Below are 25,552 nucleotides of genomic sequence, written 5' to 3'. Positions count from 1 at the left end.
ACACCCACCCAGATTGAAGCTGGCTACCCCGATGCCTCCTGCGTCTTGGGTGGGATTGGCGTTTTTGAACTGTGAGACGTACTTCCTTGCAGCCCAGCTGGTTACAGCGATTGGGTGGCTGGTACCGGATGCGTCCAATCCCGCTGCAGCCCTGGAGGCGGCGGAGGCTCCATACGATCTGACCCCCTCCATACTTACATCCCTTCAGGCCTGGAAATCAGGTTTGGGTCTTGAAAAATAGCTACGATCTGCAGCGTCTCCAAATTCTCCCTTTTGGAAAAATCCCACTCTACCCCACTTTTATGCGCTACTGGAAACCAAAACATGGGTCAAGTATAAGATTAGATTGAGTTGAATCAATTTACTCACCTAATGTCCCATAATAATGTTACATCCTGCTACCTATTTTAGGTACCTACCGTTGTCCTATGCTTTTAAGAGTCAAATACATCCTAAGGACATACAAGTGGTAAAACCTGATTTGGTAAGGATTGTGCGTTATGAATGTACAACGAAAACTACATCTGTCCTATATGCACACCTTCTCCGGGTCTCCTCCCCTAAACGGTCGGTGCTCCAACAGCTATGGACACGCGATATTCCGAGGTTGGACATGTGGGACTTCCCATCCAAAATTCTTGTCTCTTTATGGGACCGTCTTATACAATATAAAATTGCCCCTAGAGCGTACAACATCCCTTATAGGTTGCATAAAATGAAACCCTCTCTGTACTCAGAATGCTAGAGATGTGCCCAGGCTCCAGAGAACTACATACTTATTTTCTGGAACTGCTCACTAATCAGTGTATACTGGACGCAAATAGTATCTGTGATACAAGAAATAGACATAGAAATAACCCTTACACCGCAGGTTTTTTTTTTGGGGTTGGTAGAAGAGCTGGTCCCCAGGGTGGCGGAGAGAACATTGATCTGACTCCTTTTTTATGCTAGGAAAATTATTACTTTGTTGGAGGAAACAGGCCCCCCCTCTCTCTCTATGGAAAGTACATGTCAATAAAGTAATACCTCTTTACAAAGGCACTTGTCATAGAGGCTGCCCTAAAAAAATATGATAGAGTATGGGTCAAATGGCTAGCCGAGTCATCCACTGCATCAACTATTTAAGTAGTTCATAAAGATAAGAGTACCTGTCACTGCTAATTACCATCACAAGAGATTTTTACATTCCTTGAGACAGCAATAAAAGTGATAAAAAAAAAAAAAATAAAGAATTTTAAAAAAAGGACAAATTTCCTGGAACACCCTTGAGTGTAGGTACCATTCCCCCAGGCAGATCTGCTGGCGGCTGAGATAATCTGCCTTCAAGTTCTCTACTCCCAGGATATAGACTGCCGGTATAAAAATTGGCACATGCCCAGGCTAGTAAGTGGTTCACCTCCTTCAGAGCTGAACGACTCCTGGTAACACCTTGGTGGTTTATATAGGCCACTGCCGTGGCATTGTCAGACTGAACTCCAATAGGGCAGTCCTGAAGCTCCACCGTCCAGGACCGAAAGGCCAGACGTACTGCCCGTAATTTCAGGACATTGATGGGCAGGATCTGTTCTGTCCCTGACCATTTCCCCTGAGCTGTGAGCACTTCAAGAGTCACTCCCCAGCCTGAGAGACTGGCATCTGTAGTCAGTACTCTCCAAGTTACCAGGAGAAAGGATTTTTCCTTTCACAGGTTCTGATCCTGCAACCACCAGTTTAGGCTTAAGAGTGCCCGAGGAGATAAGCACATTGGATAATCCAGGGCTTTTCTTCTTCTGATCGACCACCACAAGATGTCTGGAATGGAACCGGGCATAGGGCACTGCCTCAAAGGAGGATACCATCCTCCCTAGAAGACTCATACAGAGCCGAATGGAGGGTTGCCTGGTGCCCCTTATCTGACGCACCTAAACCTTCAGGGCACAGATCCTTACAGGTGGCAAGAATACTCTTGCTTGAACCGTATCCAGGATCAGACCCAAATACTTTAGACTTTGAACTGGTTTCAAGGCTGACTTTTCGGTATTTATGATCCAGCCTAAGCTTTTCAAATACCACACTGTGCATATTATGCTCTGTTCTAGAGCCTGCAATGAGTAATCTCGGAGTAGGAGGTCGTCCAGATACCCATGCACTAGGATCCCTTGGACCCTTAAAAGACCCAGTACTGGTGCTAGGACCTTTGTGAACACCCGGGGAGCTGTAGCCAGCCCTAAGGCTAGAGCCACGGACTGAAAATTACATTCCTCTACTGCAAAACCTCTGATGAGGCTGAAAGATAGGCATGTGTAAATACGCGTCATATCGATGGAGGCTAGAAAGTCTGCCCTCTACAGTGAGGCGACTGAGCGGACAGACTCCACCCGAAAGGACTATCAGTAGATGCTTGTTCAGGGATCTTAGGTCCAAAATGGGTCTTGTGTCCGTTTGGTTTCTGAAACGTAAATCGGTTCGAGTAAAACCCTGTGACCCTTTCGGATATCGGAATTTTTACAATCACTGCTTGATGCACTAGATGTAGTGCCTGAAGTAATAAGTTTCTTTTTGGAGGATCCAAGGAAACGCTAGATCTTAAAAACCTCTGAAGGGGAACCCCCCCGCAACTCCAGATTGTAACCATGAGGTATAACTGAGGTGACCCACTCTTCCTGAATTATTGTTTTCCAAATGTCCACAAAGTGCAGCAGCCTTCCCCCCACTCTATGGAGTGGGAGCATCCCCTTAAAAAAAGGGCTTGGTGCCGGGTTTAGAAGAATCTTGGACCCAGGGTTTCTTCAGGCCCTGGGGCTTGCCCCAGCACCCTGTTGACTGGTGGAACCGCCTTGACGCTGAGACATTGGAGGAAGCAGTCCCTGAGGTTTTAAACCAGGGACATCTGGTGCTTTTTAACAGGAAGCAGGCAACTCTTCCCTCTGGAAATCTTTTGGATAGATTTGTCCAAATGATCAGCAAATAAATGTTCCCCATGAAATGGGAAACTTGCCAATAACTTTTTACAAGGAAGCTGACCAGTTCTTAAGCCACAAGTGTCTGCGCATATGTACAGACGAGAGAGCTAAACGAGAAACTTGCTGTATTGAAGGCTTCAATAGCAAAAACACAGCGCTCGAGAAATATCTGCCTTTCTTTCAGGCAGATCCTCCTCCTGGTTAGGCCTATCAGGCCGTTTGACCTAATTCTTTATGGGCTGGCAGATACTAATTGCTGCAACAGCTGGCTGAATAGCTGAATTGGCCAAAAGAAAAGGAAGCCTTAAATAAAGGACTCCAATTTACTGTGCTGTACATAAACTGAGCAGAGCCATAGGAGGGACCTAGCAGGCCCCTCCCACACGTTGCCTGCAGAGAACTATAGGAGGGGGCGGAGACAAGACCAGTCACCCTGAACAAACTAGAGCAGCAATGACTGGTCTTTAACACAGGAAACTCCTGTACAGAAGTGGTTTCATACTGACTTACCGCACAGATTTAGAAGGAAACACAAATCGACACAAACTCAAGAGAAAAAAAATAAATAAATAAATAATAATTTACACATGGCTCCTGTATTTAGACAATAATTCTTTAGCCTGGTGTTCAGCTTTAAACAATTGTTAAGCTTGGAGGCATAGTTAAATACAAAGCTCCATCTATTGGCTGCAATATAGCCATCATTATTACATTAAATGTTATGTTCACCTTTTGGGGGGGAAGAAAAAAAAAAAAAAAAAAAAAAAAGGGGGGGGGGGGAAGAGCACATATTTCTGCAGATAAAGGTTTTTTTTTCTTTGTTTCTTTTTATTATTTTTTTCCCGCAGCAGCTTGGAAAGTATTGCTCTCATAAAATCAGTAGATCACAGGTGTAGTGTCCGGCTCCTGCATACTCTCTGTATAGCTGCCTGCCCGTACCTCCCATATGGGCAGACCGTTACTAAAGTGCAGAAAGATCAATGAACTTCAAAGCGAACGCTCACCAGCGACCTTGCAGTTCATTGAGAATTACAAGCCATCTGTTGCGGTGGCAGATAGTACTTGTAATCCATTCAGATTGCTGTGAATGAATGATGTGGCTTTGTGGGAGAGGCTGCTGCTGGAGCATGTTACACTATAAATATGGGTGTAATGTGGACTTGCTCCCAAAGGTGAACATTGACAAAATTACTAAGGTAAACACTGAATTCAAAGCTTCCTCATATTGACTGAGGTGGGCTGATGGCATCATGATCTCCTCCTCAGACAGTCAGAAGAAGCTTTGTATTAATTTGCAGAATACAAAGCTGCCTACGAATGGCTGAGCGCGCTCAGACCGACTTATTTTGTCCCAGGTGTGAGACAGGGAGTCTCTGCCTCAGTCAAAACACAGTCAGCACTCTGTACTGTATGTAATTGAAGCCACATACAGTGCCTAGAGCCAATGCAGCACTTAGTGAAGGAAAGCGTTTGGTCCAGCTTGGCCAAACTATTTAAAGTGACATGAAAAATGCTTTCAAAAGCAAAAACTATTCTTAGACATCAATACAGAGCTGATTTCCTGTACAGTAATTAAAGAGAATGACATCTGTTTTTTTTTTTTCTAGCTTCTTAGCGAGTACAAGGCCTCATGCACTCTGGGCATTTTGCCCTGATACATAAAGTCCTGGCATTTTGGTGCAGGCGGAAGGCACAGGCACACTGTCCATCCATGCTGCCAGGAACCTGTAAAAGCCAAGTAGTACTTTAAGCAACTCATACAGGCTTCTGGCAGCTGGGCTGGAGGGTGTACCTGTGCCTCCTGCCTGCACCAGAACATCAGGGCTAAACATCCGATGTGCTTGGGGCCCAAAACAGGTACTACAGTAAAGTTACATAAAAGACAATTATCTTATTTTCTGATCAGGAAGTGGACCATTTGCATCACTATCTGCGGGTGCTACATGCAGCTCTTCTATGTAAAACATTTGCATTAGGTTAATGTGTCCTGCCAAAATGACATTCCATTGTTTATTCCACAAAGCCAAGCTAATCATTAATAATTTAGAACTATAAGCAAAACATGTTTTTCAATTTTCTATAGAGTAAAGCAGGGGCTATTGGCAACAGCAGTTGGCTCCTGCTGCTGTCAAATGCTGTGAAGAGATAATGGGACTGAGCCACGCTGTTTGTGTGTCTAGAGACGCACACAGGCCCGCTCAGGAGTGAGCCTGCATGTCTCCCCCCTAGCAAGCGGCTTGCTATGGGGACAAACTGAGAAGAGGAGGAGCCAGGAGCGCCAGTAGGGGACCCCAGAAGAGGAGGATCGTGCCGCTCTGTGCAATACCCTTGCGAAAAGTAGGTAAACACATTTTATTACAACCCCATTGGAATGCAGTGAAAATCTGCATAAAAACAGAATATGATTTGCAAATCTCATAAACCCATATTTTATTTACAACAGAAAACAATATGTTTAAACTTAGAAAATGTACCATTTTAAGTAAAAAAAGCTTAACCACCTCAATACAGGGCACTTTCACCCCCTTCCTGCCCAGGCCATTTTTCAGCTTTCAGCGCTGTCGCATTTTGAATGACAATTGCGCGGTCATGCTACACTGCACCCTAATGAAATTTTTATCATTTTTCCCCACAAATAGAGCTTTCTTTTGGTGGTATTTGATCACCTCTGCGGTTTTTATTTATTGCGCTATAAACAGAAGAAGAGTGACAAGTTTGAAAAAACACAATATTTTTTACTTTTTGCTATAATAAATATACAATTTTTTTTTTTTTTTAAATACAAATTTTTTCCTCAGTTTAGGTTGATATGTATATTTCTACATATTTTTGGAAAAGAAAAAAAAAAAAAAAAAAAAAAAAAAAAATCGCAATAAGCGTATATTGATTGGTTTGCGCAAAAGTTATAGCGTCTACAAAATAGGGAATAGATTTATAGCATATTTATTTTTTTACTAGTAAAGGCGGTGATCTGCGATTTTTATTGTGACTGCGATATTGCGGCAGACATATCGGACACTTGACACATTTTTGGGACCATGCACATACAGCGATCCGTGCTATAAAAATGCATTGATTACTGTGTAAATGTGACTGGCTGGGAAGGGGTTAACACTAGAGGGTGATCGAGGGGTTATTGTGTGTCCTAGGGGAGCGATTCTAACTGTGGGGGGAGGGGACTGACTGGGGGAGGTGACTGATCGGTGTCCCTATGTACAAGGGTCACACCATCAGTCTCCTCTCCTCTGACAGGACGTGGATCGGTGTGTTTACACACACCGATCCACGGTCCTGCTCTGTTACCCGGCAATCGCGGGTGCCCGGTGGACATCGTGACCACCGGGCACGCGCATCGGGTCCCGAGTGATGCGGCAGCGCGCCCCCTAGTGGCTCGGGAGTGAGATCACGTCATATGACGTCCGCCCAGAACAGCTGCCTCGTCATGCCGTCATATGACAGTGGGTGGGCAGCTAGTGGTTAAAATTGATGGCAGCAACACGTTTAAAAAAAAAAAAAAAAAAATTTATTGGGACAGGGCAACAAAAAGCTGCCAAAGCACCGCGAGTGGTACTAACAAGAAAGAGTTGGAAGAATATTTTGCAACTAAATAGGTTATTTGGCAAAAGGTCAGTAACATGATTGGGTAAAAAAATTGCATCTTAGAGAGTGAGTGTCTCAGAAGTAAAAATGGCCAGAGGCTCACCAATCTGTAAAAGCTGCATTTGAAAATTGTTAAACAATTTCAGAATAATGCTCCTCAATGTAAAATTGCAAAGACTTTAAATATATCATCATCTACAGTAGATAATATCAATCGATAGATTCCGAGAATCTGGAGAAATCTCTGTGCGCAAGGGAGAAGGCTGAAATGCAATATTGGACGCCTGTGATCTTCACAGAATCATGCCTGTTTTTAATGATGGACTGCCTGGGCTTAGGACTAGTTCCAAATATCACTGTCTGAACACAGTTCACCGTGCCATCCAAAAACACAAGGTAACCACTTCAGCCCCGAAAGGAGTTACTCCCTTAATGACCAGGCCATTTTTTTGCGATACGGCATTGCGTTATTTTAACTGACAATTGCGCAGATGTGAGACGTTGTACCCAAAAAAAAAAAAAAGGGGTGTCCTTTTTCCCCCCACAAATAGAGCTTTCTTTTGGTGGTATCTGATCGCCTCTGCAGTATTAATTTTTTGCGGTATAAACAAAATAAAGAGCAATTCAAAAAATAAATAAAAATAATAAAATAATTTTTACTTTCTGCTATAAAACATACCCAATAAAAAAAAAAAAAAAGTAAAGAATCAAATTTCTTCATCAATTTAGGCCAATATGTATTCTGTTACATATTTTTGGTAAAAAACAAAAAACAAACACCAATTTGCGTATATTGATTGGTCTGTGCAAAAGTTATACCGTCTACAAACTATGGGATAGATTTAGGGACTTTATTTTTTTTTTTTACTAGTAATAGCAGCAATCTGCGATTTTTAGCAGGACTGCGACATTCCGACGGACAAAGGACACCAAGTGACACTTTTTGGGGACCAGTGACACCAAAAAATAAAATAAAAAAAAAAAATCGATTTGAATCTTATGTTGAGAGGTCAATTAGATTCAAATTTTCAGCAAATCGATTATTTTTTTTTTACCAGGACCGGCGCTGATACCACGCCGGTCCTGAGGAGCTGCGGGCAGGAGTTTTTACGCGAGGCCGCGGCTTCAGCCTAGTCTGCGGTGTCTGGCCTCGTGCCGGTCCTGAGGAGCTGCGGGCAGGAGTTTTTAGGTGAGGCCTAGTCCGTGAGGCCGGACGCCGCAGACTAGGCTGAAGCCGCGGCCTCGCCTAAAAACTCCTGCCCACAGCGCCTCAGGATCTGCGCGGTGTCCATCAAAGAAAAAAAAAACAAAAAAAAAAAACCCACACATCTCTCGATTCGAATTGAGTTGAAAGATGATTTTTTTTTGGAGAAAATCACCCAGCTCTAATTGATTCCCATCACAACTTCATTGATGCCTTTTTTGTAGGATTTATGGTTTTGCTCATTACTGCCCCACACATGCAATGCATGGCTGTATGTGTGGGGTAGTGATGAGCAAAACCATAAATCATACCAAAAAAATAAATAAATAAAAGTATCAATGAAGTTGTGATGTGAATCAATCACTAAGACAATAGACAATGACATACATAAACCATAATTAATGTTGAAATGGCATGGTCATGCTCATTGGTCACTTAAGCATGGATTCACACTATACCGGGCTGCGGATCGCACAGGAGCGCTGTGCGTCCCTGTTCCCTGTTTCAGGGACGAATCAGGGCCGATTCTATGCCTCAATTCAGCCCTGAAACGGAGCCAAAGACGCACAGTGCAGTCGCAATGCACGCGCTCCGCAGCCGCCCCGGAGATATGTGAACTGGCTCCATAGGGAGCCGGTCACATTCTCCTACTATGCGAATTAGATGTGGGGAAACGCACATCTAATTCGCATAGGTGTGAACCCGGGCTTAATGTTTTCATAATTTGGCAAACTTGCAGTCCACATAATGGTGCATCAGACATATTATACATAATATATTATATTACTAGTAGTATTGTTGTCAGTGTCACCAAGTAGTACACATCTATATAGGAAGGCTTAGGTGTATGCAACTTTTGTAGCTACACAAGAGACTGCACCTACCCTCCTATGGGTTCCTCTCACAAATCCTTGCACAAATACTACCACTGCTGGCAGCTGGTGTAGGAGATCAATAACAGCTCACAACAGTTGGATCCTTGCACAAAGACTGTTCATCTGACTATGTATGTAGTATACAATACAGGGGTAGGTAGGTTCCCAGCACCACACAGCCAACCCTTTATTCCACAAAGAGAAGGACAGGATTGTATTCACCACTATGACGTTTCCACTTTTCATGGTCACAAATAAGACTTTGGTACTTTCCTTGACATGCCCAGTCCACTTTTTAAGCCATAAGAGATAAGATGGTACTGGGCTGTCCACAGGAGACAGTGGGGCTGGGGAAAAAAAATTGTTTTAAATCGAGTTGAGAGGTCAAATCGATTCAAAATTTAAGCAAATCGATTTTTTTAGATTTTTTTTCACTGCATCGGTCCTGAGGAGCTGCGGGCAGGAGTTTTTAGGCGAGGCCACGGCCTAGTCCGTGAGGCCGGACGCTGCCTCGCCTAAAAACTCCTGCCCGCAGCTCCTCAGGAACGGCACGGTGTGCAAAAAAAAAAAAAACAAAAAACACTTGATTCCAATAGTGAAAAGAGGTTTTTTTTTTTTTTTTTTCTTAGAAAATCGCTCAGCTCTAGGAGACAGCCCATTCTTTATACTACAATAAGATGGTGGTTGGTTCCCAGAGTACCTGATGATGATGACTCCTGAGTGCACTCACTGCTGGCCTCTGACTCCTGTCAATGTCCTGCTGCCCGCAGCAGCAGCCTGTGAGGAGAACTAGAGGACAACTGCGGCTCTCTGGCATCTCAGGTCTCCCACAGCAGCCTGTACACAGTGAGGTGAGCCAAGGAGGAAGGCTCTGGGGACCGGGTCATGACCCGTCGGAAGTTGGGGGACACTCACTCCACGTGTCTCGCAGCAGCCAGCTCAAACACGGCAACATCGGGCATGCGGGGATGATGTCAGTGGGGGGTGGGAAAAGAGGTGCGGCTAATGCCCACGGCTCCTTCGGCAGCTTTGGTTTCAATTCAGACTCAGAGGCAGGGCATATAGAGGCGTGTGGGTGACGTCATCAGAAAATCGATTATACAAGTCGTAGCATCGATGCCGCATCGTAGGTGGTTGAATCGCGATGCATCAATGCTACAATTAATTTCAACACCCCTACAATACAGTGATCAGTGCTAAAAAAAAAAAAAAAAATTGCACGGACACTGTATAAATGACACTGGCAGGGAGGGGGTTAACATCAGGGGCGATCAAGGGGTTAACTGTGTTCCCTCAGTGTGCTTAATGTGTGGGGGATGGACTCACTGCAGGAACAGCGATCTGTGTTCCCGATTAGCAGGAAGCCCATATCTCCCTGTTCCTGTCCGACAGAAGGACGGTCTGCTTTGTTTACATCAGCAAACCGCCATTCTGTTATTCCCCGGAGCGATCGTGGCCACTGGGCCCGCTGATTAGGTTGCACGGACAACATACAGGTACGTTGTTTCATGCAGCTGGGCCACCCTGCCGCAGTATATGCGTGGTGGGCGGTCCGGAACTGGGTAAAGCTCGATCATGCAGAGAAGAAGCCGCCTTATATGAACATGATCCAGAAATGCCACCACCATCTTTTCTGGGCCAAAGCTCATTTAAAAATGGTCTGCAAAGTGGAAAAAGGTTCAGTGATCAGATGATTTAAAGTTTGACATTCTTTTTGGCAACCATGGGCACGTCCTCTGGACTAAAGAGAAAAGGGACCTTCTGGCTTGTTGTCAATGCTCAGTTTATAAGCCTTCATCTCTGATGGTATGGGAGTGCATTAGTACGTAGGAATGGACAGCTTGTACATCTGGAAAGGCACCATCAATGCTAAAAGATATATGCAGGTTTTAGAGCAGCATACGCTCCCATCCAGACAATGTCTTTGAGGGAAGGCCTTGCATATTTCAGTAGGACAATGCTTAACCGCTTACTCCATGTATGACAGCAGCATGGCTTCATAGTAGGAGAGTCTGGGTGCTTAACTGGCCTGCCATACAGACATTTCATCAATTGAAAATATTTGGTGCATCTTGAAACAAAAAATACGAGATACAGATGACCCAGGACTGTTGAGCAGTTAGGCTTCGTGTACATGGGATGTTTTTTACAAACTCTCCTGAATGATTTAACTTGACAGATAGTAACCCACATTTAAAACATCAGTTTTGCCACTTTTACATGCTGCATTTAGAAGAGTTTCTTTGAAAGATAGCCAAAAATGAACCCCCCACCCCAAAACGCAGCTAAAAGCAAGTTACGTTTGGTGCTTGAAATGCCTGTAAACTCAGCTTCTGAACGCATTTTTTTTGCATTCCAAAGAAAAAATGCCCCTAAACTCAACTGCCTAGAAACAACTGTAAATGACCCTGTGTACATGGACAGATAAGATAACAGAAGAGTTCAGGGGAAAACAAAACAAAAAAAAAAAAAAACACCCAACTGCTTCTAAATGTCCGTTTAGCAGCAGCAGTGTACATCCTACATAGTGTCCTACATCAGGCAAGAAATGGGACAATATTCCTCTCCCAAAACACCAGCAACTGTTCTCCGTTTCTAGACCTTTAGGCTCCTTTCACACGATTGGACCGTTCAGGTCCGCCTGTCAGTTTTGACGGCGGACCTGAACGGGCGCTCCATGTTAGCCTATGGAGCGACGGATGTCAGTGGAGACATGTCTGCTGACATCCGACCCGGTCCGATCCGCAAAAAGCAGACGGCCCTACGTCCAGGTCCGTCGCTGGCGGATCGGATCGGGTGAGATCTGATGAAAACGGACATGCTGTCCGTTTTCATCCGCTCCCTCCATAGGTCGGCAGCGGCGCCTGACAAGCCCCTCCCCACTCAGTGAGCAGAGAGGGACCTGTCATCCGCCGGCTCAGCGAAGATCAACGGACTGATCTCTCGCTGAGCCGGCGGACGAGGCGGGCTCTGTGGAAGCGGAGTCCGCCTCGTGTGAAAGGGGCCTTACAGAAGAGGGGATGCTACACCGTTGTAAACATGGTCTTGCCCCCAACTTTTTTATGTGTTGCTACCATCTATTTCAAAATTACCTTATATTTTTCTTAAAGTTTAACTTTAGTCAGAAAATTTAAGTCCTGCTAGATCACTTCAGGCCGGCCCCTTTTGCAGGTATAGCTATGTAAAACATTAAAAATAAGGGGCTATACTGTTTAAAATCCAGTAACACACGGTCTCACCCTGTTCTGCACATGCTCAGTTGCTCTTCATTTTTAGGCACTGTTTGTAAGGGCCGATCTGCTGACAGCCTTAAAGCAGAACTTTACCCATAACAACTTGATAAAAAATAATGTTCTTTAACAAGAAACATACATTTCACAATATTAATAATAATACTACCAAAATGAGTGTGTGCTGCAATTGCTTCCCTCATTGCTCCTGTTTCTTCTTGCTGGAGGCTGCCATTTTGCTGAAGCCCACAGAAGTAAATCATAAAGCAGAACTAAACCCATTGATTTAAGTTTCAAAAATGTTACATTCCTGGAATGCCGGTGTCTTATCGAATTCAGTCCCCTATCATATAGTGTCCTCCCTGTACTGCGCAGGCGCAGTACGGAGGACAAAAGAGACGCCGAAAGTCTCCGAAGTTCAACAGCTGATCGTCAGCTGTACACGGCGCCTGCGCATTTATTCTTACCCTATGTCCAGGATCATTCCCTACTATCCAAGTGGACATAGAGTTAGAATAAATATTTGCCGAGCGCAGCGAGGCCGTGCCCGAAGCGTGGCGAGCGAAGCGAGCCCGCGAGGGGCCCTCTTACACTGCCATCGCTAACAGGTGCCCGAGCGCCGTGTACAGCTGATGGTCAGCTGATCAACTTCGGGCATTTTCGGCATCTCCTGCTCCTCCGTACTGCGCAGGCGCTGCGCCTGCGCAGTACGAGGCGGACACTATCTGATACGAGGACACTATATGGCAGAACACCGGGATTGCTATCTGTCACATTTGCTTGTTTCTTCAAACAAAGTGTAAAGCCATCAAATGGCTGGTGTCATAACTGATCACATGTGCAGCACCATGGCAGTTGCAGATCAAACAGAAGCAGCTTCCTATGCTGTAAAGGATAGTAGGGTTTAATTCCATTTTAAAGCCTAGTAAACCCAGGCCAAATATTGGGAGGTTCAATCAAAACCGGCTGACATGCAGCTTGTGTATATAGCAGCCGGTCTGACAGAAGATGGTCGTTCGGCCAGCTTCTATCGCGGGGTCATGACCAAAAAAGGTCTGCCAACCGCATCCCAATCAGCGCTCTCAACCAATAGCTGAGAGGACTGACCGGAGTGTTGTGGCGGCGGGGGGGGGGCCTCCCCGTCAGAACACAACAGCTCAGCAGGGGAGATCACTGTACCAACATTGGATTGTTAGTACAGCAGCTCCGACCTGAGCGGTCATTCAACCTGCTTGCGTACTAGGCTTAAGACTGCCAGCAGTTCGGCCTCTACAAGTTTGTCAGTGCCTAAAAATGGAGAGCAATTGTGCATGTGCAGAGCAGGGTGAGAGTGTATTAGTGGATTTTATGTGCTTATTTTTATTGTTTTACAAAGCTAGAGCTGCAAAAGAGGCCACCTGATGTGATCCAGCAGGACTTTGTTTTCTGACTAAAGTTCCACTTTAAGGCCTTGTTCTCACCATGGTGCAGAGATGTCAGTTTTTCTGCATGCGTTCTGCAAGGGCTCAAAAAAAAAAAAAAAAAAAAAAAAAATCAAACAATGGTTCTCTGTGCCCTGTTCACGCCGTGCACATTTTTCCATGCAGGATCCTGCAACATGTATGCAGTTTTCTGCACAGGAAAAAAACTGACATGACATTAACATTGGTGTGAATAGGGCACATAACTGACGCGTATGAAAACTGATGTAAACACTGATGTGAAACAGATGTAAACTGATGTCTCTGCAATTGAAATCTGCTTGGGTTTCCCATTAGTTTTCATGTATGGTTTGAACGAGCCTAAGGCCCCTTTCACACGATCGGACCGTTCAGGTCCGCCTGTCAGTTTTGACGGCGGACCTGAACGGGCGCTCCATGTTAGCCTATGGAGCGTCGGATGTCAGCGGAGACATGTCCGCTGACATCCGACCCCGTCCGATCCGCTAAAAGCAGACGTATGGCTCTACGTCCAGATCCGTCGCTGGCGGATCGGATCGGGTGAGATCTGACGAAAACGGACACGCTGTCCGTTTTCGTCCGATCCCTCCATAGGCGGCAGCGGCGCCTGACAAGCCCCTCCCCGCTCAGTGAGCAGAGAGGGACCTGTCATCCGCCGGCTCAGCGGAGATCAACGGACAGATCTCCCACTGAGCCGGCGGACCGAGGCGGGCTCCGTAGAAACGGAGCCCGCCTCGTGTGAAAGGGGCCTTAAAGTGGAATTAAACCCCATCTTTTACAGCCAAAGAAGTTGCTTCTGTTTGACCTGCAACTGCCATGGTGTTGCACATGTGATCAATTATGACTCCACTGATGGTTTGACAGTTTGGTTGAAGAAGCATGCAAATGTGACAGTTAGCAATCCTGTCATTCCAGGAATGTAAAGCGGAGTTCCACCGAAAAGTGGAACTTCTGCTTATTTGCCCCCCCCCCCCCCCATCCCGGTACCACATTTGGCACTTTTCAGGGGGAGCAGAGATGGCATAGTCCCTTGGAAGTTTGGCCCCTCTCCTCCTTCCTCTGCTGCCGGGCCAATTAGAAAGCACAGCACGGTTCGCACAAGCGTAGTAGGGAACCATCTGTGAAGCTGAAAGGCTTCACTGCCGGTGTCTTGCCTGAGAAAGTTCCCTCGGCGGATAAGTTCCCGCCCTGTACTGCGCAGGCGCAGCGCCTGCGCAGTACCAACTACTGTCAGCCGCCGGAGATAGCCGAAGCTCACACGCTTCAATCAGCTGTACACGGCGCCTGCGCTCTGGGTCCAGGTTCCTTCCCCACCATCCAAGTGGACCTAGAGGGGGAATCTAAAAGAGCCGAGCGAAGCGAGGCTGTGCCCGAAGCGTGGCGAGCGAAGCGTGGCGAGCGAAGCGAGCCCGCGGGGGGCCCTCTTACAGGCGCCGTGTACAGCTGATTTACAGCTATTCCGCTTCGGCTATTTCCCCTGGATCCTACTGCGCAAGCGCAGCGCCTGCGCAGTAGAGGGGGGAACTTAGCCGCTGAGCGGAACTTTCTCGGCAGAACACCGGTTCCCCTTAGTGGAGATAGCAGTGGCAGCACTTGACAGCCAATCCGAAGATCGGCTGGGGTGCTGATAACGCAGGCTCCCTGGACAGTCAAGCGTCTATCTATTAAGAGTCAGCAGTTACACTATTTGTAGCTGCTGACTTAATTACATTTTCCTCAGGCTGGAACACCTAACTTTTTTTTTTTTTTTTTTTTTAAATGGCAAATCGATGGGTTTAGTTCCAATTTATGATTTATTGCTGTTCAGAAGCTCTGGGCTTCAGCAAAATGGCAACCTGCAGCAAGAACACAGGTACAATCCTGGAGGCAATTTACAGCACACACTAATTTCAATAGCATAATTAACGTGGAATGTACGATCCTTGCTAAAGAGCATTATTGCCATTTTCTCAGTTTATGCATTTGATATGTTTTCTATTGTGAATATGGGTTTATGAGATTTGCAAATCATTCTGTTTTTATGGAGATTTTATATAGCATCCCAACTTTTTTGTAATTGGGAGTTGTATTTTAAATTAGTATTCTCAGATCAAAGAAAGCATACCACTCAGATCCCAGCAAACGTACAGCATTTTCAAAACAGAAAAGGAAAAGCCAGATGTCTATAGATTATACAAAGGAAACCTTCGCTTCCAATCAATACGGAGGAGGGGTTGAAGTCTCAGTAACGCACACAGGGCCTCTCTGCATAGTTTCCTGGCCAACAGGACGAGCCCTGAAAACTAACATCATGGATTATTTTTGCTCCATAAACATAAAAATATGCTCCGTTGTTATGCGCTTTACCACCACCTACCCTGAATGGACTGGAAGCAAAAACACATTACCATTTCCAGATATGCTCGAGTTAAAAAACCCAACCCTAGGCGATCAGAGCAGTGGGACGCCTGCCCAAATCATGATCCGCTGTGCTAGGTCACATCTACTAAACTGGTACACAACTTCTCAGCAAACAGAGCTGTCGCCGAGCACAGGCCTGTATCCGGATAGTCTAACAGATGTCTATGCAATTACAACCCCACTGTGCTGAGGAATACTCTTTGTGACTGCAGAATTTACTGGCTGTATTTAATGACAAGATCCTCACATACTTACATCAAACAGTTTGAAGATATATTCTAACAAGATCACCTAAACAGGAGATATTTACAATGAAGGGGATGTAGAAGGGAAGGATATTCGCAAGCACAGACAACTTCCTGCTTGCTAATACAAGAAAAATGTTATCCAGCTGAGCATTTCACCCAACAAAGCCATAGCCTCACATAGAAGGCACACACTTCAAATAGCAACTGTTTAGTTGTGGTCACGCTGGACTGTCAACATATATAATAATGTGGATGTGATGTTAAAGATTTGCTACGATACACAGATACAAGAACTCCAGAAGACCAAGCCTCAGTTCACACTCTGAATCGCACAGGAACCACACCGCTTTCCTGTTCAGTTCCCATGTGATTCAGTGCAGTGCAATTTGAGCTCATTCATTTTGTATGGGCTCAAATCGCACCAAAGTAGTGCATGCACCAATTTTGGAAATGCACTGCAACCGGATCCAGTGTAGGTAAAACACACTGCATTTGGGGTGTCATTAAGTGTGTACTGACACCCGCTGCAGATCACAAGGGCAATGCGATTTGAATGTGGTGCAGGGAACGTGCATGGATCGAGGGTTTCCTGCACTGCAGTCTATTGTGAACTTAGGCCCGTCCACATTTTGCATAGCAGGTACATGCGTTTCGGCTTGCAGTTTTTTTTCCCAGTGATTCACACACATTTGGTGTATAGGGCAGCATATAGAAAACAAAGCTATTATTTACTGAGCCAACCACTGACATCCAAGTAGTCACATTCACTTTGTCTGGAGGGACATACTGTATGTAGAGACCTTCGGTGCTCCAGCTGCTGGAGAAACACTTTCAGTATCTTCTGGCACCTCTAGGTTACAAAGCATTCTGGGACATGTCATATCCAGCTGAAGAGTCGCAGATAAGCTAAAAATATCCACACCCAGCTATTGTTATAGACGGGTCCATCCTTCAATAGCAAAAGAGGGAACGTGAAGAGTGCAGGGACCGGGCCCTCTATAGTCACACACAGCTTCCCATCCCTTACACAGGAACAGGCCCTCTATAATCACACTGCTTCCATCTCCTACACAGGGACAGGCCCTCTATAGTCACACACAGAATCCCATCCCCTACACAGGAACAGGCCCTCTATAGTCACACACAGCTTCCATCCCCTACACAGGGACGGGCCCTCTATAGTCACACACAGCTTCCCATCCCCTATACAGGGACGGGCCCTCTATAGTCACACACAGCTTCCATCTCCTCCTACACAGGGATGGGCCCTCTATAGTCACACTGCTTCCATCCCCTACACAGGGACGGGCCCTCTATAGTCACACTGCTTCCATCCCCTACACAGGGACGGGCCCTCTATAGTCACACACTGCTTCCATCTCCTACACAGGAACAGGCCCTCTATAGTCACACACAGCTTCCATCCCCTACACAGGGACGGGCCCTCTATAGTCACACACAGCTTCCCATCCCCTACACAGGAAGAGGCCCTCTATAGTCACACACAGCTTCCATCTCCTCCTACACAGGGATGGGCCCTCTATAGTCACACTGCTTCCATCCCCTACACAGGGACGGGCCCTCTATAGTCACACACTGCTTCCATCTCCTACACAGGAACAGGCCCTCTATAGCAGAGATCCTCAAACTACGGCCCTCCAGCTGTTGCAGAACTACACATCCCATGAGGCATTGTAAAACTCTGACATTCACTGACATGACTAGGCATGATGGGAATTGTAGTTCCTGAACACCTGGAGGGCCGCAGTTTGAAGATCCCTGCTCTATAGCAGTGATGGTGAACCTTGGCACCCCAGACGTTTTGGAACTACATTTCCCATGATGCTCATGCACTCATGCAGTGTAGTTGAGCATCATGGGAAATGTAGTTCCAAAACATCTGGGGTGCCAAGGTTCACCATCACTGCTCTATAGTCACAGACTGCTTCCATCCCCTACACAGGGACCCTCAAACTACTGCCCTCCAGCTGTTTTGCTCTATAGTCACACACTGCTTCCCATCCCCTACACAAGGACCGGCCCTCTATACTACTTCCATGCCCTACACAAGGACCGGGCCCTCTACAGGTCACACACTCCTTCCCATTCCCTACACAAGGACTGGGCCCCTCTATAGTCACCCACTTCCCATCCCCTACACAGGGACCGGGCCCTCTATAGTCACCCACTGCTTCCCATCCCCTACAGTGACAGGAAACTCTATAGTATATTTATAGGGTATATTTAGACATGCACAACCACGCATTTTTTTCTGCCCCCCAACTGCAAGTCTAAATGAGGCCTTAATTATATAATGCAAACTGTATGTTCACCTGTGTTCAGTTTAACTATGTTTAGTTACAATTTACGTGGTGCAATTCTATGCATGCCCCATGAAGGCTGCATTTTGCTGGCACAGGGATGCACAGGTGTTGCGTGCATTCCTGATGCCAGTGTCCCATTGTGGTCTACTGGGAGACGCGTCCGCGCATGCATGTACACTCATCCTGTGTACATTCAGGGACCAGCACCCAAATGTCAGCACTGTGCATGTGTCCAAGCAGTCACGTGTCCCAATAGACAACAATGGGACAGCAGCACAGAGATGCATTAAATATCCTTGTCAGTAGAGCAGCCCTGCACAGGGCATGCAGCTTATCGCCCCATGTGAACAGAGCTTTACAGAAAAAGGAATTGTGTCCAGGAGCAGCTCAGATAATCTGAACCCAGGAGAAGGTCATCTCAGAACATAAACTTCAGATATTTAAATGCTGGAGAAAGTAACAAAAACAGGAGGCTGGAGTGAATGCATCCTCATAAATGCTGCAAACCTGTATATGACACACAACTCCGACAGTCCGTTCCATTTATAAAAGTTGTTAGAGGATTCCAATTATTACTTCTGATAAATATGGAAATTTTCTATTCCGCCTCCTGTTCTTTATTCGCTCTTTTCCTTGTATTATACTGAAGGTATCATGCCTATAAAGCTTCCAAACTGGAAGTGAATAAATCAGATATCAAGATCGGGAGATGTCTGCTCCACGTTGCTGGTATTTCCAAACTTTGCTCTCAACTTTCCACAGCCATATAAAGTGAAGATAATCTGTATGTTTGTCCTCCACTTTCAAAAGCCAATGTTTACAATCCATGGACCTCCAGATCTATACTCCAGAAAAAGCGGGGCTCATTTCCCGCAGGTCACCCAGCAAAGTTAGCAATCAGTCAAGGTGAAGCTTGCTTTATCTGGGAACTCAATCACATACTCACACAAATCCCAATTCTTTTTTCATTTCCCTCTGACCTGACTGGGCATTCAAAGTAGATGCAGCTTCACCTTATTTACCAACATTCACTTTTCTAGGTGAAAAGCCTCCATTCCTTCATCAAATAGCCCCAGTGGGTGCGTTCAGCCAGAAACTTGGCAATCCAAAAAGCAGCAAGCTTTAGAACAGAAGAGTGACAGCAGAAAAGACCGAGAGGACCATGGAGTCTGATCCTTCTTTATCTCTAGGTTTGTCCCAGGCACGTCTGACTTCACTTGGGTTCCATTTACACCAGCAGTACAATCTACTCTGTATGTGCGCAGCGAGATGTGTTGTTAGAACATAATGCACTTTTTTTTTGCAAACTTTATTGAAATGTCACAAAATGACATTTCCTTCATCTTTCTGCACAAGGCGCTGTGTAAAAATACTGCACATCCTACTACTTTTCAGCGTATCTATTCAGTTAATATCTATACATACAAGTTTCCAAAAAGCGGCAAAATCACAGCAAAACGCACATATGGGTGGCAGCCAGTCTTGAATCCGAAATAAACCCATCAATGTAACCGTTTCAGAAAACGGTTACATTCCCGACACGTGGCTGGGAATGTAACTGTCACATTGGCTGTGTCCTCAACCCAATTGTCAAACCATCAAATGGCTGGTGTGCTAACTGATCACATATGAAGCATCATGGCAGTCGCAGATCAAACCGAGGCAAAGATGGTGGCTTCCATGATTGACAACAATGGGAGGGTAAAGTTCTGTTTTAAAGGCACCCTAACATGCTTTGTTGCGCAAAAAAAAAAAAAAAAGACCCAAAATCATGCTGTAAAAAAACAAACAAACAAAAAAAAAAAAGTCAGCTCCAACAAAGGGGCACAGGAGCTACTTTGGCACATAGTTGGAGTAAAGGGCAGATAATTCAAATGAATCATGTCACTCCAAAAACGCACTACAAAACAGGCTACAAAAAGTGCAAAAGCCATGACGTTCCAGCATTGCCCAGATGTGAACTGGGCATTGCCGGAGTGTATATTGTGTGAATGGGCCTCTCCTGACTGACTCGCCATCTCTGCTGGACACCTGTGCCAAAACACAACTCTGCTAAAAACTTTTCTTCAGCTATTTATAAACTCTCCTTACAAAAAAAAAATGATATTTTTTTTACAGAAAGCATAAGACCCCTTTCACATAATCGGCCCTCAAAGATCCGCTTGTCCGTATTTCAGGCGGATCTGAGCGGGCCACTCATGATGACTTGTATGGACAGGGGGATGTCAGCTGAGACATGTCCACTGACTCCCGCCTGTCATCCGATAAGATCCAATGAAAACCGACGGATGGCAATACGTTCGCCATCCGTCCAGCGGCCGTCTGTTTTCATCCGATCTTCCCATAGAGAACAGCGGGGCTCTGAAAGGTCCGTCCCTGCACAGTGAGCGGAGACGGACCTGTCATCCACCTGCTCAGCATGGATCAATGGAGCGATTGCCCGCTGAGCTAGCGGAGTCCTCTGAGCAGATCCGCCCCATGTAAAAGGGGCCTTACTGATGCTTAGAATAGACAGACCAACAACACAACTGGAATCCCCATCTCCCTGACAGGTCCGGGGCCAATTCTGATTGTACAACCACACCCTATGACAGCGCCATGACTGCATTCACCACCAGCCATCAGGATGGAGTTTCCTGCCCTCCAGCCACATTAGTTTATTATCCAACAAGCCATTGGCCCCCCCCGCTGCCGTCCATCAAATCCAGTGAAAAGAGCGCAAGGGGCGGGGCCAAGTCTTGCGGTCTGTGTGAATGGCTGCAGCAGCAGGACTCAGGAGCGCGTCCACATGGGTGCCCCCAGGGAAAGCGGCTCTCCGTGGGGGCACCTGATGAATAGGAGGAGCCAGGAGCACCAACTGGGCACCTCAGAAGAGGAGGATCAGGCCGTTCTGTGCAAAACCCCTTGCACAGAGCAGGTAAGTATAACACGTTTGTTATTTTTATTTTTTTTAAAAAAGAGAACCTTTACAATCACTTTAAGACCCTGTTTACATATATGCAAATTGGATGTGTTTTGAACCACATCCGATTTGTATGACATGTGAACCTGCAGCCTTTTCTATGGAATTAGGCCACATATATGCAGGCCTGTCGCAGAGCGTTTTTAACCACTGGGAACATTCCTTCCTGCCCAGGATCATTTTCAGCTTTTAGCGCTGTCGCACTTTGAATGACAATTGTGCAGTCATGCAATACTATACCCAAATTAAATTTGTTTTTTTTTTTTTACAGTTTTCTTTTGGGGGTATTTAATCACCACTGCGGGGGTTCATTTTTTGCTAAACAAATGAAAAAAAGCCCAAAAAGAAAACACTTTCTTCGTTTCTGTTTTAACCATTTTCAAATAAGTAATTTTTCTTCTTCACTGACTGGCACTAATGCCCACAGATGAGACTGCACTGATAATCAGTGCCCCGATTATTAGCGTTTATGTCCCTGTCACAGGAAAGCCAGTTATTGGTTGTCCTTTCCTCAGACACTGACAGCGCTGAGGAAAGGAAATGCCGATCACTAGCATTTGTTTACATATGACCAGCTGGCTCCTTACCATGTGATCAGCTGTGTCCAATGTCATTGGCTCGTCACCACTGATCAGCATGCACAAGCAGTGTGACTGGGAGGACGTCATATGATCTCCACCCGGAAGGATCAGCATCACGTCCTGCTGTCAATCTGCTATAGGCCAGGCGAGAACAGGTTAAAAAGTGTTGGTGCGATTTCTAATGTCATACACTTTGCACCTGAATTGATGAACACCAGAGGGGGCTGAAATCCAGCTGTCAAAACCGGGCCGCACACATGTGAACCTGGTCTTACAGTTCCACAAAATTCCTAGGAAACGGTAATACCTTTATATTAGTCTAAAACAGCTGTCACATGACACTAAAATAGATATCAGTAATTGGTATCAGTGAGTACTTGATAAAAAGTATCGGTACTCATTCTTAAACTCTCATCCCTACCTACTGTAGATCGATTATTCCTATCAGAAGACAGACAACGTAAAAGAGAAAACAAACCTGTGTGTATGACCACCGTTAGGCTGCCCACACGTTGCAATCTGACTGTACAATGCACTTTGGGGCCCATTCACAGCATGGGACACGTGTTTCCAGCTGCGTTTACCGGATCACATGAGAACATGCTGCCCTCGTTAGACGTGTGTGGGTACCATAAATCGTGAATAGCGTCCCAAACACATCGAACAGATGAATGCACATGGCAGCCACCAGACCACACATAGTGGTTGATATACTAAAACTGGAGAGTGCAAAATCTGCAGTTGTGTATGGTGACCGGCTTCTAACGTCTCTTGTTCAATAAAGCTTTGATAATAAACCCTGGATGCTGATTGGCTACCATGTACATCTGCTCCAGTGTCACCACATCCCTCCAGTATCTCAGTACAATGCAGTCCGGAGTGGAACGTTTATAAAAGTTGCTGTTGGGGTACGACAGGCAGGCAGCCGCTTCCACTACATACAATGGAATGGAGATTGTACAATCAGACTGCATTGTGTGTGGTGATCTTTATAGACAATCTGTGGTGGAAGAAGGGCCTTCCAGACGGATCCTCCTGACAGTACACACTTCTGGTGGCTGTAATGTGGATTGTACAGATGAGCTCACCACACATTACAATCTCCTGGAGATCTATACAGTAGCCGATTGTATACAGATGGATTAGGGGGGTCATCATAGTTTTGTTAGATGTAAAGTTGATTGTAAGCTGTGTGGTGATCTTTAAGGACAATCTGATTGTACAGCCTCCTGTAGATCTATGCAGCACAGGGCCGTACTGATTGCATACAAAATTGATGAGGTAGGTTGTCACATTTCCAGTAGATATGAAGTGGATTGTGCAGTGTGTGGTATGATTGTACAATCTCCAGTAGATCTATATGGAGGAAGGGCTGAGCGGATTGGACGCCCCATCGTATGGCTTTGGTGATTATACGTGGATTGTTGCACTGACCCCACACACATTACAATCTGATCATACATTCTCCTATAGGTCTATGTTGTGTCTGATTGGATAGGTAGGTTATTAGATGTAAATCATACAGATCAGTGATGTGATGGTGGGCTCTCCTATAAATGTAATGTGAGGACTGGATGAGGTAGGTGATGGGATGTATATGGGGGGGTCGGTGGGGGGTGTGTGTGTGTATATATATTTTGTCGATAGGTCATGGGATGTATATAGGGGGGGAGTGGCCAGTAGGTGATGGGATGTATATGGGGGGGAGTGGCCAGTAGGTGATGGGATGTATATATGGGGGGGAAAGAATCGGTAGGTGATGGGATGTATATATGGGGGGGAAAGAATCGGTAGGTGATGGGATGTATATAGGGGGGGGGTCGGGATATATATATATATATGGGATGTGGGTGATGGGATGTATATAGGGGTGGGGGTTTGGGATGTATATATAGGGGGGATGTAGGTGATGGGATGTATATAGGGGGAGGGATCAGTAGGTGATGGGGTGTGTGTGTGTGTGTATATACCGTATATATTTTATAGGGGTCGATAGGTCTTGGGATGTATATAGGGGGGGAGTGGCCAGTAGGCGATGGGATGTATATAAGGGGGGGTCGAGATGGATATAGATATATATCTATATATGGGATGTAGGTGATGGGCTGTATATAGGGGGGGGGGTCGGGATGTATATATATAGGGGGGATGTGGGTAATGGGATGTATATAGGGGGGGGGGGGGGTCGGTCAGGATGTATATAGGGTAGTCGGTAGGTGATGGGATGTATATATAGGGGGGTCGGGATGTATATATAGGGGGGATGTGGGTGATGTGATGTATATATAGGGGGGGGGGGGGTCGGTGGGTGATGGGATGTATACAGGAGGGGGAGTCTAAATGTATATATAGGGGGGGGTTGGGATGTATATATAGGGGGGGGTCGGTAGGTATATATAGGGGGGGGTCGGTAGGTATATATAGGGGGGGGGGTCGGTAGGTATATATATAGGGGGGGTCGGTAGGTATATATATAGGGGGGGTCGGTAGGTATATATAGGGGGGGGGTCGGTGGGTGATGGGATGTATACAGGAGGGGGGGGGTCAGTAGGTGATGGGATGTATATGTAAGGGGGGTCGGGATGTATATATAGGGGGGGTCGGTAGGTATATATAGGGGGGGTCGGTAGGTATATATAGGGGGGTCGGTAGGTATATATAGGGGGGGTCGGTAGGTATATATAGGGGGGGTCGGTAGGTATCCGATCTCACACACACACAGATCGATGGATGACTCACCCCAGCACCACCAGCTCTCCATACTTGACGGTTTCCTTGTTGGGGGCTCCGTGCTCCTCCTGGGTCGGGGAAAACATGGAGCTGGCTGGTCCCCCCCGGTCCTCCTTCTCCGGTCCCCTCCACAGCCGCTAGGACATCCCCTCCCCCACCCGCCCACCCGGCCTCAGCCCCGGTCCAGTCGGTGGCGCAGTTCTCCCGCCGGCCCTCCGCGCTCTCGCTCGCTCTCTCCTTCCCGGGGTCCCGCTCTCCGTCTGTGCGCGCCCCCGGCGCCTCCCCTCAGATACAGGCAGCAGCTCTCGCTGAGCGGCCGGAGATGCAGCTTCCACCCTCCTCCCCTTCCGAAGGCCGCCAATGACTCTCCAGACCCAGCTCCTTCCTCCTCCCCCTCCAGACAACAAATGGAACCCCGCTGCTCTCCAAGTGCCGTGGCAACAGAACACCGGATTAGCCCCCGGGGGGGGGAGGGGGCGGAGCTTACGCGGACGGCGCCTCCTTTAGCACCGCCCAGACCGACTCTTCTACTCGCTCAGGGAACTCCGACAGGCTATTCGGTGATCTCCGTTCATCCGGGAACATCGTGCCAGCTGTACGTGACGGGAAGGCGGACTACCTCCGAACAGGTCCCCCCTCCGGAGCGGTGCGGAGTGGTACAGTCCATACTGTTATGTAAACATAGAGTAAAATGGGATGGAAGATCTTAAAGAGACATTTCTATTTTTATCTGGACCTTTTTTTTTTTTGCCCTTTGCACCTGTGTGTTATGGTGATTCCTGAATGTGTGCAAACCTATCACCCCAGGATGAGGAGGCTTCTACAGATCACTGAGGCCCTGTTCACACTACCATAAAAATTGCGGTGCAATTCCTATGCAAATCACATGCAGTGTTTTCCATGCACCAGTGTGAACCTAGGCTGAATGGCTGAAATTGCATCGCATCTGCACCAAAATGGCGCGGGACCCTTTTTTTCAACCCCGCACCTGAATAACATCACATAGGGGTGAACACC

General features: G+C 46.4%; 1 protein-coding gene across 1 annotated transcript in view; it reads right to left on the bottom strand.

Annotated features, from left to right (window-relative positions):
- The window catches only part of PELI2 (pellino E3 ubiquitin protein ligase family member 2), a 106,340-nt gene extending 81,220 nt beyond the window's left edge, over positions 1-25,120 (bottom strand). The window contains 1 exon segment of the mRNA XM_073610241.1: positions 24,545-25,120. Coding sequence (XP_073466342.1) covers positions 24,545-24,621 — 77 coding nt within the window. The 5' untranslated portion in view covers positions 24,622-25,120.
- Positions 25,121-25,552: the final 432 nt, after the last annotated feature.

This window comes from Aquarana catesbeiana, linkage group LG13 (assembly GCF_042186555.1).
Source record: "Aquarana catesbeiana isolate 2022-GZ linkage group LG13, ASM4218655v1, whole genome shotgun sequence".
Lineage (NCBI taxonomy): Eukaryota > Metazoa > Chordata > Amphibia > Anura > Ranidae > Aquarana > Aquarana catesbeiana.
This window is presented reverse-complemented; position numbering and strand designations above follow the sequence as displayed.